This window comes from Furipterus horrens, unplaced genomic scaffold (assembly GCF_987537825.1).
Source record: "Furipterus horrens unplaced genomic scaffold, mFurHor1.1.pri manual_scaffold_8, whole genome shotgun sequence".
In the NCBI taxonomy this organism is placed as follows: Eukaryota; Metazoa; Chordata; class Mammalia; order Chiroptera; family Furipteridae; genus Furipterus; species Furipterus horrens.
Genome location: NW_028327178.1, coordinates 92,927,363 through 92,942,967, shown reverse-complemented (window position 1 = coordinate 92,942,967; position 15,605 = coordinate 92,927,363). Strand labels below are relative to the sequence as shown.

General features: G+C 34.0%; 1 protein-coding gene across 2 annotated transcripts in view; it reads left to right on the top strand.

The window, feature by feature from the left end:
• RBM39 (RNA binding motif protein 39) overlaps window positions 1–15,605 on the top strand; it is a 31,208-nt gene that overhangs the window by 400 nt on the left and 15,203 nt on the right. For both annotated transcript variants that reach the window (XM_090286334.1, XM_090286333.1), the window contains exons 2-9: window positions 522–585; window positions 2,334–2,383; window positions 6,654–6,848; window positions 9,473–9,538; window positions 9,635–9,688; window positions 11,894–12,011; window positions 12,383–12,535; window positions 15,136–15,273. In XM_090286334.1, the coding sequence (XP_090142460.1) occupies window positions 535–585; window positions 2,334–2,383; window positions 6,654–6,848; window positions 9,473–9,538; window positions 9,635–9,688; window positions 11,894–12,011; window positions 12,383–12,535; window positions 15,136–15,273 (825 nt within the window). In that variant the 5' untranslated portion in view covers window positions 522–534. The remainder of the gene's footprint in view (window positions 1–521; window positions 586–2,333; window positions 2,384–6,653; window positions 6,849–9,472; window positions 9,539–9,634; window positions 9,689–11,893; window positions 12,012–12,382; window positions 12,536–15,135; window positions 15,274–15,605) is intronic.

Genomic DNA, 15,605 nt, shown 5'->3' with positions numbered 1-15,605 from the left:
TAGCGGTGGGGGGAGGGCAGGTTTGCGAGAAATCGGCCCCATTTTGGGGACCGCGCCCTTCTTTTCCGGTCGGGTAGGTTTCAGGGTTCTTGGGTGTCACGAACTCCAGAGAGGCCGCGGGCAGATGGCAGCCTGTCCCTTCGAGGCCTGGGCCGGCCGCGACCTCCCAACATGGCGCCAGCCGAACGCTGCCAGGGCACACAACCCGTCCCTACCGAGGGAGTTTCCCCTGCTTCTAAAATGGCAGCGCGGGTTTTGCGCGGAAAGAGGCGCGCTCGCTCGAGGCTCCCGCTTTCTGTTTTTGGAGTTTATTGCAGGCTTTTAGAAGTCAAACATTTAATCTATTTTCATGTGCTCTTAGAGGCATTTCAGATTTAATTACCGAGGCTGGTAAAGTGCATCGTGCTAGTTAAGTCATGCTTGGGCTTTTGAAAATGTTTTTCTGAAGTTTTGGAGCGTTTGAGTAAGAAATTGAGCAGATTTGAAAAATATTTACTCATAAAATGACCTTATTTTCCTAGGTGTTTAGAGAAAATGGCAGACGATATTGATATTGAAGCAATGCTTGAGGCTCCTTACAAGAAGGTGAGAAAAAAATGTTGGTGAGGTTTATATATTTCTTGACTTAGCATTATTCACGAAACTACTGCTGAAATGTAAACTAACCTCCCCGGAGCCCTCTTGATTTATCTTATCAGAGATGCATTACGTGTAACTTGCAAAAGTAAATATATGCTATTGATGTAATAATATTGTGCAGTAGTTTCACTTCAGCGTGATGAATAAATGCCCATCTATCTCTCTTTGTAGACTTGCCTAACGATATCTCACCTCTACTCCCATGAATTCACCTTTGATTCCAGTGTGAACTGTCAATCATAAGGTAGTAATTGAGTGACTTATCGCTGTACCGTGGTCCCCTAGGTAAAATGACTCAACTAAGAATTACCAGCTCCAGTTTGGTATAGCAAAAAGGTGAATGTAGTGGTTTGGGAAAGTAGCAGGGGTCCAAGAATAACAAAGTATAACCAGTCTGTGGCAAGCAAATCTTTAATAAGTCTTACAAGAAGAAATGGGTGAGATTTAAAATTATTTCTATGTATATGGAAAAGACTGGTGATAGTAAAATACTAAAACAGGCAGGTGATGATCTGCTCAGTTAAAAATCACTAAAATTCTTGGATCCCTGAATAGAAAAAAATTTAAAGCAAAAGAGGCAGTATCACAACTTAGAGTCACTTGGTGACTGTTTTACTGTTCTCCATATTATTTTATTTTTAATTAGTCCCTGCCATATTTCACACTAAAAACTACAAAGGAATTTGGCTAATAATAATAGTCTTTGACCCATTTCAGTATCACAGTAAAAGTGTCTTTTCATTCTTTCACCAGTTGGTGGTGAAAATAGCAGTATGCATGCATTATCACTGGTGTCACAAACTATAAGCTTTGTACAGTAGCAGTTTTACTCCTATAACTGATGGGATCAAACTTTAAAATAAACATTGCGCTAAACCTTTTTAAAATAATACATTTGTTTTGGAGTGTATAGCACGACCATGTGGTACCAATTTGGATGAATTCTTTATAGCTTTAAATAGTGTACCTAGTTTTGTAATGCTTAAAACTCTTGAAGAGCTTTCTGTTTTAATGTTAAGAGACTTGTGTCTTAGTTTAACGTGGATGTAATTCCATGTAAACAGGTATGGCAGTAGGAAATGTTTAGGCTGGACTGGTGGATTATTAATTGACTTTCTTGGGTTCTTGAGAGTCAACATTACTAAAGCAGTGTGAATCCCTGTTTGCTTCAGGGCGAGATGTGTGACAGAGGTGGCATCAAGCTCTTACAGTCCCAACCCTCCAACGGAAATGGGCGAAGATCTCAGGAATGGCATCGGTCACAGGAAATCGATAGTGGCTGGCTGCTAGCATGGCCACTTGGGGCTTAGGCAGAAATAGAGCCATGGTACTGACCAAAGGGACCATAGCACACGGAATAAAACTCAAAACAGGACTTCATTCATGTTTTAAAGAAATTCTATTTAACCACTTCAACACTGTAAATCTGGAAAACTTAATATTTATATAAGAAAGTAAAATTTAACATGTTAATTTGCCTTTTTATTTTTGTATCTTGATGACTTAATTGTAAGCAACAAAGTGGTTAAACACATACCCATCTAAATTTTTTTATAGCCTTCCATGTTAAACTATGAATAAATAATTAGTTTTTAAATTGTTTTGTATTTTCTTATTCCTGTTCCCTTTACCCTTTGACAACTTGAAATGTTACCACTTCGTCCTCATGATGTTCTTCTATCAACCTTGCTTAGGATGAGAACAAGTTGAGCAGTGCTAATGGCCATGAAGAACGTAGCAAAAAGTAAGTTTTAAGAAGGGAGCTGGGGATCGTGGGAACTTCCATGTCTTTGTGTTCCTGTGGCTCAAGCATCAAACTAAGGTTCTCTTTGGAAGCTTTTCTTTGCCTCTTTTAGACAATGGTTCAAGAAGCTATTTGAGGATATAAAATTATGGACTCTTTCTCTAGATTTCAGGATATGATTTTGGATACCTTCCCCTCCAAGTCCATCCAGGACCATTTGGATGAATGTTGTGTTACAGCTTGTCTTTTGTCTTCAGTTTATTAGCTTGGGCTTAATGTTTAGTGATGCTATCAGTTAAACTAACATCCACTGAAGATGGGTTAGGAAGAAGTGAAGGTAATCAGCCCAGGGAAAGTGGTGTTTGTTCCAAATTACTGAAGGAGTTGAAGCTATGAATTAGTTAAGCTTCTTGCTGCTAAAAGGCCTTTCTGTCATAATGCTATAGCATGCTTAAGTACTTCTTATGTTCCTCTTCACATATCTTTTGTTTGAAGCTTTTAAAACTAGTATACTTATGAGTGAGAATGGAATTTTTCAAAAATAAGTGACACAAGTTAATAAGAGTTAAATGAGTAATCTAAAACAGTATAACTCAGTGCTATAGACTAGTACAGAATATAGTATACAAAATTCTAATAGTATAGATTAATTCAACTTTATAAGGTTGGATGCTATTCTTAGTGTTTCCTTTCAGTCCTAAAATTAGTGATTCTTAACAAATGTTGATGCAAGCATTAAATTGTTTTATTAGCCTATATTTGTGATATCATATTGAAACATTTTGTCATGTTTATGACCCTTTCATACATAATGAAAGATGATGGTAAATAGCCACTTACTTGTTTTTTTGCTCTTTTCCTCTTAAGAGCTCAGAGTGCTTTATAATACACTAGTCAGCATCCTCAGAACAACTTTGTTAGGTAGGTTGATACAATTTCATAAAAAGAAAAATTGTCAAGTGGGGTTATTCAGGCTTTGTTACACCAACATTTTTTATTACAATTTTCCTAAAATGTAGTAATGATTAAAAATGATATAAAATGTCCTTTTTTTTCTGGTGGAAGTCTTGTTATAGTTTCTCACTAATCACAACAAGTTACAGGTATTAAGTTGGCTTTAGTCTTAAATTGCTACGTGTGAGACCATCAACCAATCATTGCATGGTTTAATGTATCAGGTTTTAGACCTTTACCAAAGTAACTGTTTCCTAATTAATGGTTCTAATTCATATTCTGTAATCCAGAGAAAACATAGTAAGGGGTATTTATATAAAATGACTAAAATGATCCAATCTAGTTATCAGGACTAGTGGGCAAGGTAAAGCTCTCATCTGTAAGTGTCAGACCCTTACTGTATAATTTTTAGATGTCACTCCTAACGTTTCCAGTTTTATAATACTTATTTTATTCCTGCATCTAAGTTCATTAAGGCTACCAAGCTATTATAAGGACTCAGTGATAGATACTTAGTGGACTTTTATCTAATGTAAAGAGTCTAATGAGACTAAGTAGAATGGACAGTTTTCTTTAATTGATCATTGGGATCTTTGTCTAAGGGAAGGACTTTCCAAAATACTCCCAACTACCATTTTGTGTCTTTTTAAATGTACAAATTATTTTTCATACTTCTCACCCTCAGTTATATATAGTTGATTTAAAAAATGGCTCCCTTGTTCAAACAGGAACTTTCACCCCTTTTTTTTTCTTTTAAGGGAATTAATCTTTCAAATTAATTTCAAAGTTGTCTAGGAAAAAAAAAACTTGTGTTTAAGGATAAGTAGAATATAAAACAAAATGCTCAGTGGTTTAGTTTTTAGTGTAAGTTAACTCAACCGAAGGAAGGTGCCATGTTGCATTTTTCATTTTAAAACTTCATTGTCTTAAAAGCCATTGAGTGTTGGGATGTAGTTTTAAGGTAGTAAGAAAATGCACATGAAAATTGAGAGGGACCAGTAAATTTTATTTTATTTTATTTTTAAGTAGTAACTCATTCTCAATACATATACTCAATTGTATTCTGGTAGTAAAAGGAACTAAGTTTAATATAACACAAATTGGTTATTAGCCTACTTTGAAAGAGCTATACAACCCTGAGTTTGGCAAGACATCAAAGTATGCTTTTTTCAGTACTGGAGCTTGCCTTCATGGGAATATTGTTTGTTAGTGTAAACAGTTTTGCAAAGTCTAAACCAGCATTTATTGAGTTAAGTTCTTTAGGAATTACTCAAAAAACAATAACAATAAAATGACGCAGTTGAAATATATTGGCTACTGTGGTGTGGATTATCTATAAATTTTGGAATAAATTGACTTTTCTATTTTTTTCTTATTTTCCAGAGTACTTTGCATTTAAAATTTAGATCTTCTTACATGGAGGAGGTCAAATCCAGTTATAGCAAAACACCTTTACAGCAGAGGCCATATAACCAAAAAGTCCAAAGGCCCAGCCCAGTGGACCATTTACTTCAATGATGTTCAGTACAAAATTCCACTGCCACTAAAGACTTTGGAAAGTCCCTTTTAAGTTGTAACAGGATTTGACTATTAGTATGGATTTATATAACCCTTTTTTAGTTAATGTAATAAATGTTCTTTAAGCTGTAAACTGATTTCTTACACCTTTAAATTTTGGGGCTTTTATGAAGGGGATTGTATATTTCAAATGTCTTAGTATGTTGCTGTCTTAACTGGGGTTGCCTTCAGATGTGGGTGGGGACTCATTTATAAAAAGTCCTAGGAAGACCTTAAGATGAAATTAGTTCTTCAATTTTGAAGTCCTTTCCTTTGGTAAAATAAGTCTTGGGCCTAAAAAGAGGTAAACAGGGAGGTTGGCTGCCTCTCTGCTATGGGCCATCTATAAGCAGAGCAAAACTTTGTCTTATTTGTGGAAGTTGGAGTTTCTTTTTACTTTGTCCCCTAATTGATTATATTTAGGAGTTTTGATGATAGCTTTTGCACAGAATTCTTTAAGAGAGTGTCAGGTTTTTTAGGCAGCAAAGTTGGAATGTTACCTGTTGCCCTTCTGGGCATGCTTTTATTACATATATGAATGAGTGTAGCCTAATTTTCTGTCATGTGCTACTTAGCATATACATTTCTGACAGTCAGGTGGATTATCTTGAAATTTTAGACAAAGTTTCTGCCTCCTTGGAAAGCTCTACATCTCCTTGTGATTGGAGTGTGGGTTTCAAGATTCCAGAAGGTGGGTGTCTTCATTTTCTATTTTCAATGCACACTAAGATGGCCTGCTTACAGGTTTTCTGAGGCAGACTTCAGTCGCTCTTATGCTAACTTTGCTTTGATAAGGACTAAACAGTTAAATGAAATTTCCAAATGATGATAGAGTTGTCAAAATGTTTACTCTCTTATCCACTATAAATTGACATTTTAGTGAAATAAAGTATTTTGAAAAGTCTTTCAATTTATATTGAAATATCTGAAGGCACCTCTAAAATTTGGGTGATGGCACAGAGGTACAGATTGTAAGATTTAACTATGAATGGGTAGTATGTTGTGAAGAATACAGACATGAACAGATATGACTGACTGGCTTTTTACCTTTCAGAATTTGAAATTTTGCAGAGATTTATAGAGATGTTGATTGTTTTTGATTGCACCCCACAGGCTTGTATAATACAGCTGACATAAAAGTGGCATACTCCATTATAACTTTAAAAAGAAAATAACCGAAACGGTTACAATAACATCTGGGAGTGTCAGAATGTATTTTACTGCCTTAGTTTTACTGTCTTTTGTCATTACTTGCAATTTTGCTCATGAAAACAAAAATACCGATGTTTATATGTCCTGTTGAAAGGATAAAATATTGCATGTATAAATTGGATCAAAATCGGCTTGTGGGAAATAAGTAATGAAAATTCTTATATATGAGTCAGCACTAATACTTAAACGTTAACATTCTATTATAATGTTGATTTATTACTGTATCCTGTGGATTACAGTAATACTTGTTGGTCAGTTATTTAAGTCCTTTCCTTTTTAGAACTGACTCTCAGGAGGTTATTATGGTCCCTGCTCTCAAATGATTCTTAGTCAACTGACTGCTGATTTTCAGTAGTAGAAGGCAAAGGTTGGATATTATTTACCTTAACTAGGAATTATTTTCTCATAAACATGATTATGTAGCATTGTACTATACTAAAAATGGCAAAATAAATTTACAAAAATAAAACATTTCTGACCATAAAAGAAGTATATTTTGACCGATTGTTAAACCAGCAAGATAATAGTGGCTTTTCTTTCTTCTCAGGAGGAAAAAAAGCAAGAGCAGAAGTCGTAGTCATGAACGAAAAAGAAGCAAAAGTAAGGAACGGAAGCGAAGCAGAGATAGAGAAAGGAAAAAAAGCAAAAGCCGTGAAAGGAAGCGAAGTAGAAGCAAAGAAAGGAGACGGAGCCGCTCAAGAAGTCGAGATCGCAGGTTCAGAGGCCGCTACAGAAGTCCTTAGTATGTACTTAAAATTATGATTGTAGTTGGAGTAATTTCCTGGGTATCCAGATAGCAATTTAACCTGAGTGGTTTGAACTATGACATTTTACTTTTCAATGGATTAGTTTAAAAAGTATTAAATAAGGATATTGACATTGAAAAAGACTAGTAAAGTGAGAAAACTATATGGACAAATAGATAACTTTTGTTTTTCTCTAGGCATACAGATTATTTTGTTACTCCATATAAAAATATTTTGACTGTGTGCCATTACAAACTAGACTAAAGCACTAGAGTGCTTTAAAAGAACTTGATAAATGTAGTGTCACATACTTGAAAGCTTAAAGGTTTGTGAACATTTATTGAATGTAAGTTCATTTAAAAGTATGTAATAATTTGTGTGGCTGTTTTCAGCTGAAATGACAGACCTTTGTGAATTGATGATTGCTCCTGGGTAATGATTTTTGGGGGGCTCATTATACATTGTTTTTATCTAAGGTTTTTAGAATAAAGCACTAAATGTGCTTTGAAGGTTAAATCACTATGGAAAGTTGGATGTTGTTAAGTTGCAAAGTTTCATAATAGTCATTTAAAAAACTATTAATAACTGGTAAGAGGCTACCTACAGCTTTTAAGCAGGGATTGAATATGGAAGTTCTTAAGTGTTTTCCTCTTAGTAAACACACCGTTGTAAACTATGGGATATACTAAGATTAATGTTTCTAACTTCAGAATTTGAGTGATTGAAAGTGGAATTCAAAGATAAATAGCTAAATCAGAGCCTTGGCTCTGTCGTTTGGGCAAATTAACGTCAAGTTAACTCTGGGCTTTAGTTTTCTCAACTTTTTTTTTTTTAAGATTTTATTTATTTACTTATAGAGAGAGGGGGTAGGAGGGAAGGAGAGAAACATCAATTTGTGGTAGCCTCTTGTGCATCCCCAACTGGGGGCCTGGCCTGAAAACCAGGCATGTGCCCTGACTGGACAGCAAACCAGTGACCTTTTGGTTCTCAGGCCGGCATTCAATTCACTGAGCCACACCAGCCAGGGCAGTTTTCTCAACTTTTAAGGAAGGTAATGATTAACAAAAAAACTTAATGTGCATTGAGAAGAGAATGTAAATAAAGCACCCACCATAACTGCTTATTCATGAGGTGTTTTGATATTTGAAGCCATTAAACTTTTGAGTTCTGATTCTGGTTCTTAAATCTTTAAAATGAAAAGAATTGAACTCTTTGTTTCTAAGTTCCTCCTAGCTGTTTATTTCACTAACTTTTTAAGAGCTTAAAGGGACTATAATGTTCTTTTAAATTCCAAATGCTCTATTAGAAAATACTTTGCTTTTTGTCCGATTTATCAAAGTTTGCTGCATTCTTTATCAGCATGAACTAAATAGGAAAAAGAATTAACTTAATAAATTCTGAATACTATTTTCTCTATTGAGTGATGAATACTTGAAGTCAGCCTGTGATTCTGGTCTGATTTAAAAATGATTTAGTTTTTATATTTGGTTTCAGGTAATTTTTAACTGTGGAGGCAAAAACTGGGACTTTTATAATTAATGGGGGAAGAAAAATTTATACATTCTTATTTGAACTTATATCCAGTAAGTGTATATTCTTAATTTTCACTTAGTTTGAATTACAAAGGACCCATTTAATACAAAATAATTTATTTGAATCTGCTTGAATGTTAAGTGTACATGTAGAATTATGAAAACAAATCCAAATGGTGGGTCACAGACCACTAGTTACTTTATTTTGGTACCCTTTGGGAAAGGAGGACAGAATGAGCACCAAGGGACATCTGACTGTCTCTTTAGTTTGGTCTTTAAAATAAAAGGCCTAAATACTACTGAGCCTTTTTAGACTTATTTAGAATCCAGAATAAAGCTATTTTAGGATAGTTGCCATTAAAATTTTTTTATTTTGTTATTTTTTTCTTTTATTTTGTTATTTTTTTCATAGAATAGTCCTTTTTATCTTTTTTTTGAAAACATCCTTTAATATGTCAGGTCCTCAGAAAAGAATTGAAGAATCAATGAACTTCATCTTTAAAATGGATTATTTTGCCATAAAGAAGTGAAGTATGATGTGCTAAATGTGCTTTTTATGCAGTCTCTGAGACTTGCTATTGAATGGAAATTTGGAATTTTTGTGATTACGTAAAGAATCAGTCTATTTTTTAAAAGAAGTCCCTCAAGAAAACATGAATATTGTGTATGTGCTTATGTGTAAACACATATATGTTCCTGAGAGAGGGTGTGCAATGATGCTCATCAAATTGTTAAATTGTGAGAGTTCAGGATGATTTATTTTCACTTCTGTGTGTGTTTTTTAAACCTCAAAAATATTTAAAAATATGTAATTTTTAAAAAACCACTAGACCAAAAATGAGTGTTTTCAGAATTAAAAAAAAAATTGAGGCTGTAACCTTTGGTTTTGGCACCTCAGTGGTCCAGGATGGATAACTGTAAAGAGCAGTTTGCCTGGGGTAGAAATTTTTTTAAAGTCTATTTCCTCTTCATAATTGAGTTGGAAAAGCAGCAGCCTAAACAGTGTTAAACTTGCTGGAGAGCACATGAATGTGACCTTAGCAAGACCCTAAACCTGTAACTAGTGTAATTTTGTGTTTCCTTTTTAGCTCCGGACCAAAATTTAACAGTGCCATCCGAGGAAAGATTGGGTTGCCTCATAGCATCAAATTAAGGTTTTTAAACATACTTCTGAATTGTTTAAATTGTTTTTCAAGGAACTAATGTGGTGTACTTGTGTGGATAACTTCTGATACTTTTTAACTTTACAGCAGACGACGCTCCCGAAGCAAAAGTCCATTCAGAAAAGACAAGAGCCCTGTGAGGTAGCTGTTGTCACTTTATTTCTTTAAGGCTTTTTGCTTTTATAAAGTTTCAGCAATTTATGCTACTGCTAAGTTTAATGACATTAAGTAAATTGAGCCATATTAAATTTGCTGCTTTTTGTAGTATTTCTAACTTTTAACTTTATTTTTGTATAACTTGAGTTAAGGAGTAATTACTATTTTAATATGCAGATATTACATTCCATCTTATTTCCCTTTTATATTGACAACTTTTTTAATGGTAGCTATAGAAATCTTTAAATAGACTTCACTCCCTGACCTTTGTAATTAATATACAGTATTTGAGTAACTTAAAGTTAAAACAATCATGAGTTTTATCAGTTTGTTCTTTCCCAAGAAGTATTTTATTTCCAAAGTCTTAACCAAATTGACTGTTTTTTAAGTAGTAGTCTTTCATTCTTGAATGTTTCTATGAAATATTTTCCTTTTAAATAGATATGGGACTTACCTGTCCAATTTATCATTTTGGTCAACCAACATTTTTCTTTACTAATGTTCTGGCTTCCCTTAAAGGGAACCTTTTAACTTTTGAGTTTATCATGTTATTTGGTATATTATATCAGGATTTAGCAAAAACCTTAATGATTTTTTTTTTAAGTATATTTTATTGATTATGTTGTTAAAGTAGTTCCAATTTTTTCCCCTTTACTCCCCTCCACAAAAACCTTAATAATTTTAAAAGCTCTCTTTGTAACATATTGAGGTTTTTATTCTGTGGTATTTAGTTTTCTGTTAGAAAATCCACTTCTGGTTTGTTTCTCTAGATCTAGTTTAGCTTTGTTACCTGAGTTTTACAGTCATATGTTTTAAATCACTTGCCGATTTTTCAAGGATGGGGATGTGCCAGAATTTTGTGTGGAGTATTTCAGAAGGAATCCTGAGAATGTTCAAAACATGGATAAGAGCATGTTTATGTCATGAAGTATTCACTTAGAATCTTAACCATATAGTGGTGTTTTATGTTAATAGATACTTTTATTTTTCTTGAAATTTATAAAATTACTTTTTTCTATTGTGCTCTGTATAATACTTTTCTTCCTTATTTGGATACTTCAGTTCCTTCTATAAATTTAGAAATGTAAGGCTCTTTGTAATAACGAATAAATTGAATCCCACTATTGGTATTTGTCTAGATAATTTACTGCTTTTCATTTTTTTATTTTCTTATGGTTACTGTGTATTCTATATACATTGAGAAACATTTCTTTGGGTATTAATTTGCAGAGTTTTAATAAAACAGATCCAGTTCTAATAATCTATTTCAGTGTGTTAGAGAAAATACTTAGAATCAAATTGCTTTTGTCATTTGGGGTTTTACTTTCAAGTTTAACTTTTGTGATTATCAAACTTACTTTCACTTTTATGATTTTATAATTTGTTGTGGGAAATCAACAGTTGGATTTGTGGCTAGTTAGTACATGTTCAGCCTTTTGATTGGTCCTTTATTATCCTGGAGAAAATACTATTTGTAAGATTGCGAGGTCATTGGGTTTTTGTCTTAATACAGTGATTTTAAACCTTTTTTCATCTTATGGCACACATAAAATAGTAACTAAAATTCTGTGGTACACCGAAAAATATATATTTCGCCAATCTGACAAAAAATCTTATTCATATCAGGTAGTTTTTAATTGTGTTGACTGTTGTCATTTTTCATTCAATAGTCTTAAGGGAAAAGAGATCAGTGCCCCTTACTAAATAGTCAGGTATTGCCCGTTTTAAAAATTCTTGTCCTGACTGGTGTGGCTCAGTTGGAGTACTGTACCATCCCGTAACCAAAAGTTCATGGATATGGTTCCCAGGCAGGATACATAAACCAGGTTACGTGCTCACTTCCTGATTGGGGCACAAATAAGAAAAACCAGTTGGTGTTTCTCACATAGAGGTTTCTCTCTCCCTCTCAAAGGAATGAAAAAATGTCCTCTTGGTGAGGATTAAAAAATAAAAACTTTTACACCACATTGGTTGAAAAATTGCTGCCCTGATACAATGTTGGAAGAATCATTTAGTAAAGTTATCATCCTGTTGAAGGAATTGAGTCACACTGAATTACTTTATTGACATTTTATATCGATATGGCTTGGGAATAGTGACAAACTAGTTTTGGTACAGTTTATTCTGTTTACTGAAAATACACTTTAAAAAGAATAAATGATAAAATTCTCTATTTCTTACTCTTCTTAGGGAACCTATTGATAATTTAACTCCTGAGGAAAGAGATGCAAGGACTGTTTTCTGCATGCAGCTGGCAGCAAGAATTCGGCCACGAGATTTGGAAGAGTTTTTCTCTACAGTAGGAAAGGTAATCTTAGCTATTTAGGAAGGTCAAATAAGTGGAAATTCCAAACATTTTAATAATTGTCGATATGGCAGATAAAATGAGAAGACCAAATCTTTTTGATTTAGTAGAGTTAATTACAGAATTTTTTTGGTAACATTTCTGTTTTACCTCACTTTTAGAAGTTAATTAAGTGTTGGAGTTGATAAATGTTACCATGTAATTTTTCAAAAGATAGAAGTGGGCCTAAGGATTTATTTTAAAAAAATTTAATGACTTCTGCCTTTGCTGCATCAATATTTGTTTCTCTTGTCTCTTTGAAATTACCTATAATGGCTTGCATAGGAAAGTTGCACAGTCAACCTCGTTCTAAGTTTTTGTTTTGTTTTGTTTAGGTTCGAGATGTGAGGATGATTTCTGATAGAAATTCAAGACGTTCCAAAGGAATTGCGTATGTGGAGTTTGTCGATGTTAGCTCAGTGCCTCTAGCAATAGGATTAACTGGGCAACGTGTTTTAGGAGTGCCAATCATAGTACAGGCATCACAGGTAAAATTTTTTTCTTAAGAATTTGATCATTGATAGTAATGGAAACCTACTGTTCGTAATGTTATGCTGTAGTGCTCTGTGCTTTTATATTCGCCACTTACTACCTTAGCTCACATGTTCTCAAGACAGCTTTATTTTAGTATACTGTTTTTCCAGTCCCATCCTGTTGCATTGTAACGTAAGTTGTAGGTACCTATTTCGTGAATAAAACTTGAGAGCTTTGTCTAGAATTTTACTGATTTGTGATAATCTGTTAGTTGGACATAAAATATCTAAGAACATCTTTTTCCCTTCCAGTCTTTCAAATGGAGTGATTTTGGTTTATTATTTTTTGAGAGTACATCAGTCAAAGCTGGGGATAGGAAACAAGGAAGGGCTTAGGATTGAAAAGGCAATGGGAGAAAGCCTAGGGGAGACTGCTTTGGCTCTCTAGAGATGTTCTAGGAAAGAAATGAGCCTACATGGGTCTGCTTTAGCTTTCTGAGTAGTAAGAGAAAAGGAGATCTCAGGGGGTAGCCTGGGATGAACTGCGGCTGTCTGTTGCTCCCCTGGTTTCAAGTCTCTTGGAATCCCTTAGAGTTTAGGAGGTGGACGTCTTGGGGGAAGAAGAGGAGGAAGGGAGAGGCGCAGGTGTGCACGTAGGAGAGAAAGTGCACTTATTTTGACTAGAAAAATGTAATACATTCAGAAGATTTCATGTTTATATAATGTCAAGAGTAGTTTGGCTCTTGACATAGAGCTCAGTTGGTTAGTGTCTCAATATGCCAAGGTTGGTGGTTCGAGCCCCTATAAGAATCAACCAGTGAATGTAAAAGTGAAACAACGAATTGATGTTCTGTCTTTTTCTCTTCCCCTCCTCCTTCCTCTCTAAAAATCAGTTTAAAAATAAAATTGAACAGTTCTCAGTTCTAATATTTCTTGAAAATTTGATGTTTTATAAACTAATTTGAGAATATCTTTTAAGATAAGGCAAATTGAGGTATAATTCCTCTTTGCTGATTCTCTACAGAATTAGCATTAATATTTTCATTCATTTAAATGTGGAAAAATTGGGATGCACCAATCTATTAAGTATGTAATATGAAAGTATATATTCATCATGAGTACCTGAATAGTCACATTGTTTGCTCTTTAAATCAGTGAAAAAAATATTCCATAATTCCTGAGTAATATGGTTACTTCATCAAACTTACATAATATTAAGAAGTATTGCAGCCTTGGTCATCGTGGCTCAGTTGGTTGGGCATTTTCCCACAAAGCGGAAGGTCCCCGGTTCAATTCCCTGTTAACGACACATGCCTTAGTTGTGGGTTCTGTACCTGGTCAGGGCACATATGAGAGACCACCAATCAACTTTTCTTTCTTGGATTAATGTCTCTCTTCCTCTCTTTCTCCCTCCATTTCCCTTTCTCAAGATAAGTACGAACTTAACAAAAAAATATTAGCCAAATAACAAAGTTTAGAAACAAGTTTGACCCTTTATTTAAAAAAAAAAAAAAGTTATGTATAAGCTCTGTAAATTCCAGTTTCAGTGCTAACAAGTTTATGTGACCATAAATAACTTACTAGTTCTGTCACCTCTAAAAGGTTGATAACATCCTATTTAATATTTTAAGAGTACTTAATATTGGGTATTTATCACCTGATTGTAAGTAAACAATAGAAAAATAATAGGTCAGTTCACTTCCTGTGATAGAGGAGGACAAACCTAATAGTGTGTAGGTTGACTTGACACCAGGGCTGAGAAGCATCAAATTAAATGAGGTTTTGGATTCACTTAACTTTAACTTGCTGTTGACCTATATTACTCAAAGTATGCCATTTTGTTACAAGAAAAGAAGTTTGTGTTAGGATGTAAACAGAGCTTTTGATTTTGATAAGTAAAAGGGTTTGATTTTATTTGTATTGACATAAGCCCTCTTTTTAAATTTAATTTTAGAGAGAGAAACATTGATTTGTTGTTTCACTCAGTGGTTGCTTGCTTGTATGTGCCCTGATTGAAGATGAAATCTGCAATTTTGACATACTGGGACGTCATTCTAACCAATTGAGCTACCCTGCCAGAATTTGACATAAGCCCCTTAGTGACAGTCTGTTAGTGTACTATACTTTGAGTAGCAACGATATTGAGGGTATATTTATTTTAATTGGATAATGAATGTACTAACAATTGCAAGAAATAATTTTCCACATTGGCATGTCTGAGGATGCATCAGTATTTAAAAATTTGTTGTTTTAACTATTTAAATGTGTGATTCAGTGCCATTAAACACAGTCATATGTAAGTGGAATTATAGAATATTTGTCCTTTTGTGAATGAATATTATACTTAGCATTATTATTTTTTTTAATGATATTTAGGGAGAGAGAGAGAAGCATCAGTTTGTTCTGCTTACTTACACATACATTCATTGTTGATTCTGGTATGTGCCTTGCCTGGAAATGGAAATTGCAACCTTGGAGTATTGGGATGATGCTCAAACCAACTGAACTACCCAGCCAGGGCTATTTTTTGACATCAGTTATTAAGAAACCTAATGTGTGGATGGTACTAATTTGTATTCATGTGTAATGTGCATTTTGACTTATCTGACTTGTAGGCAGAAAAAAACAGAGCTGCAGCAATGGCAAACAATCTACAAAAGGGAAGTGCTGGACCTATGAGGCTTTATGTGGGCTCGTTACACTTTAACATAACTGAGGATATGCTTCGGGGAATCTTTGAGCCTTTTGGAAGGGTAAGTCCCAATTTCTTGAATGGATCAATTTCTTCGATAGGTTCTTGATCCAAGTATAACTGTAATAATTTTTGTATCTGCTTTGTTGTCATGTTTCTATAAAGTGACCATTAAGGTGGGGAAAGGTGATTCTGTAAGGTTTCTTGACAACTTCTATTAAGAAAGAGTCCCTGAAAGGAGATATAATTTGAAGTTAGAGACTCTTAATATGTTGTTATTTGGCTACAGTGAAATACATAGTATTAGAATCAGTCATTTAAAAAAAAAAACAAATTAATAAAATGCATTTGGAGCAAGAGATTTATATTTTTTAGTTTCTTTTTGTGGATGAT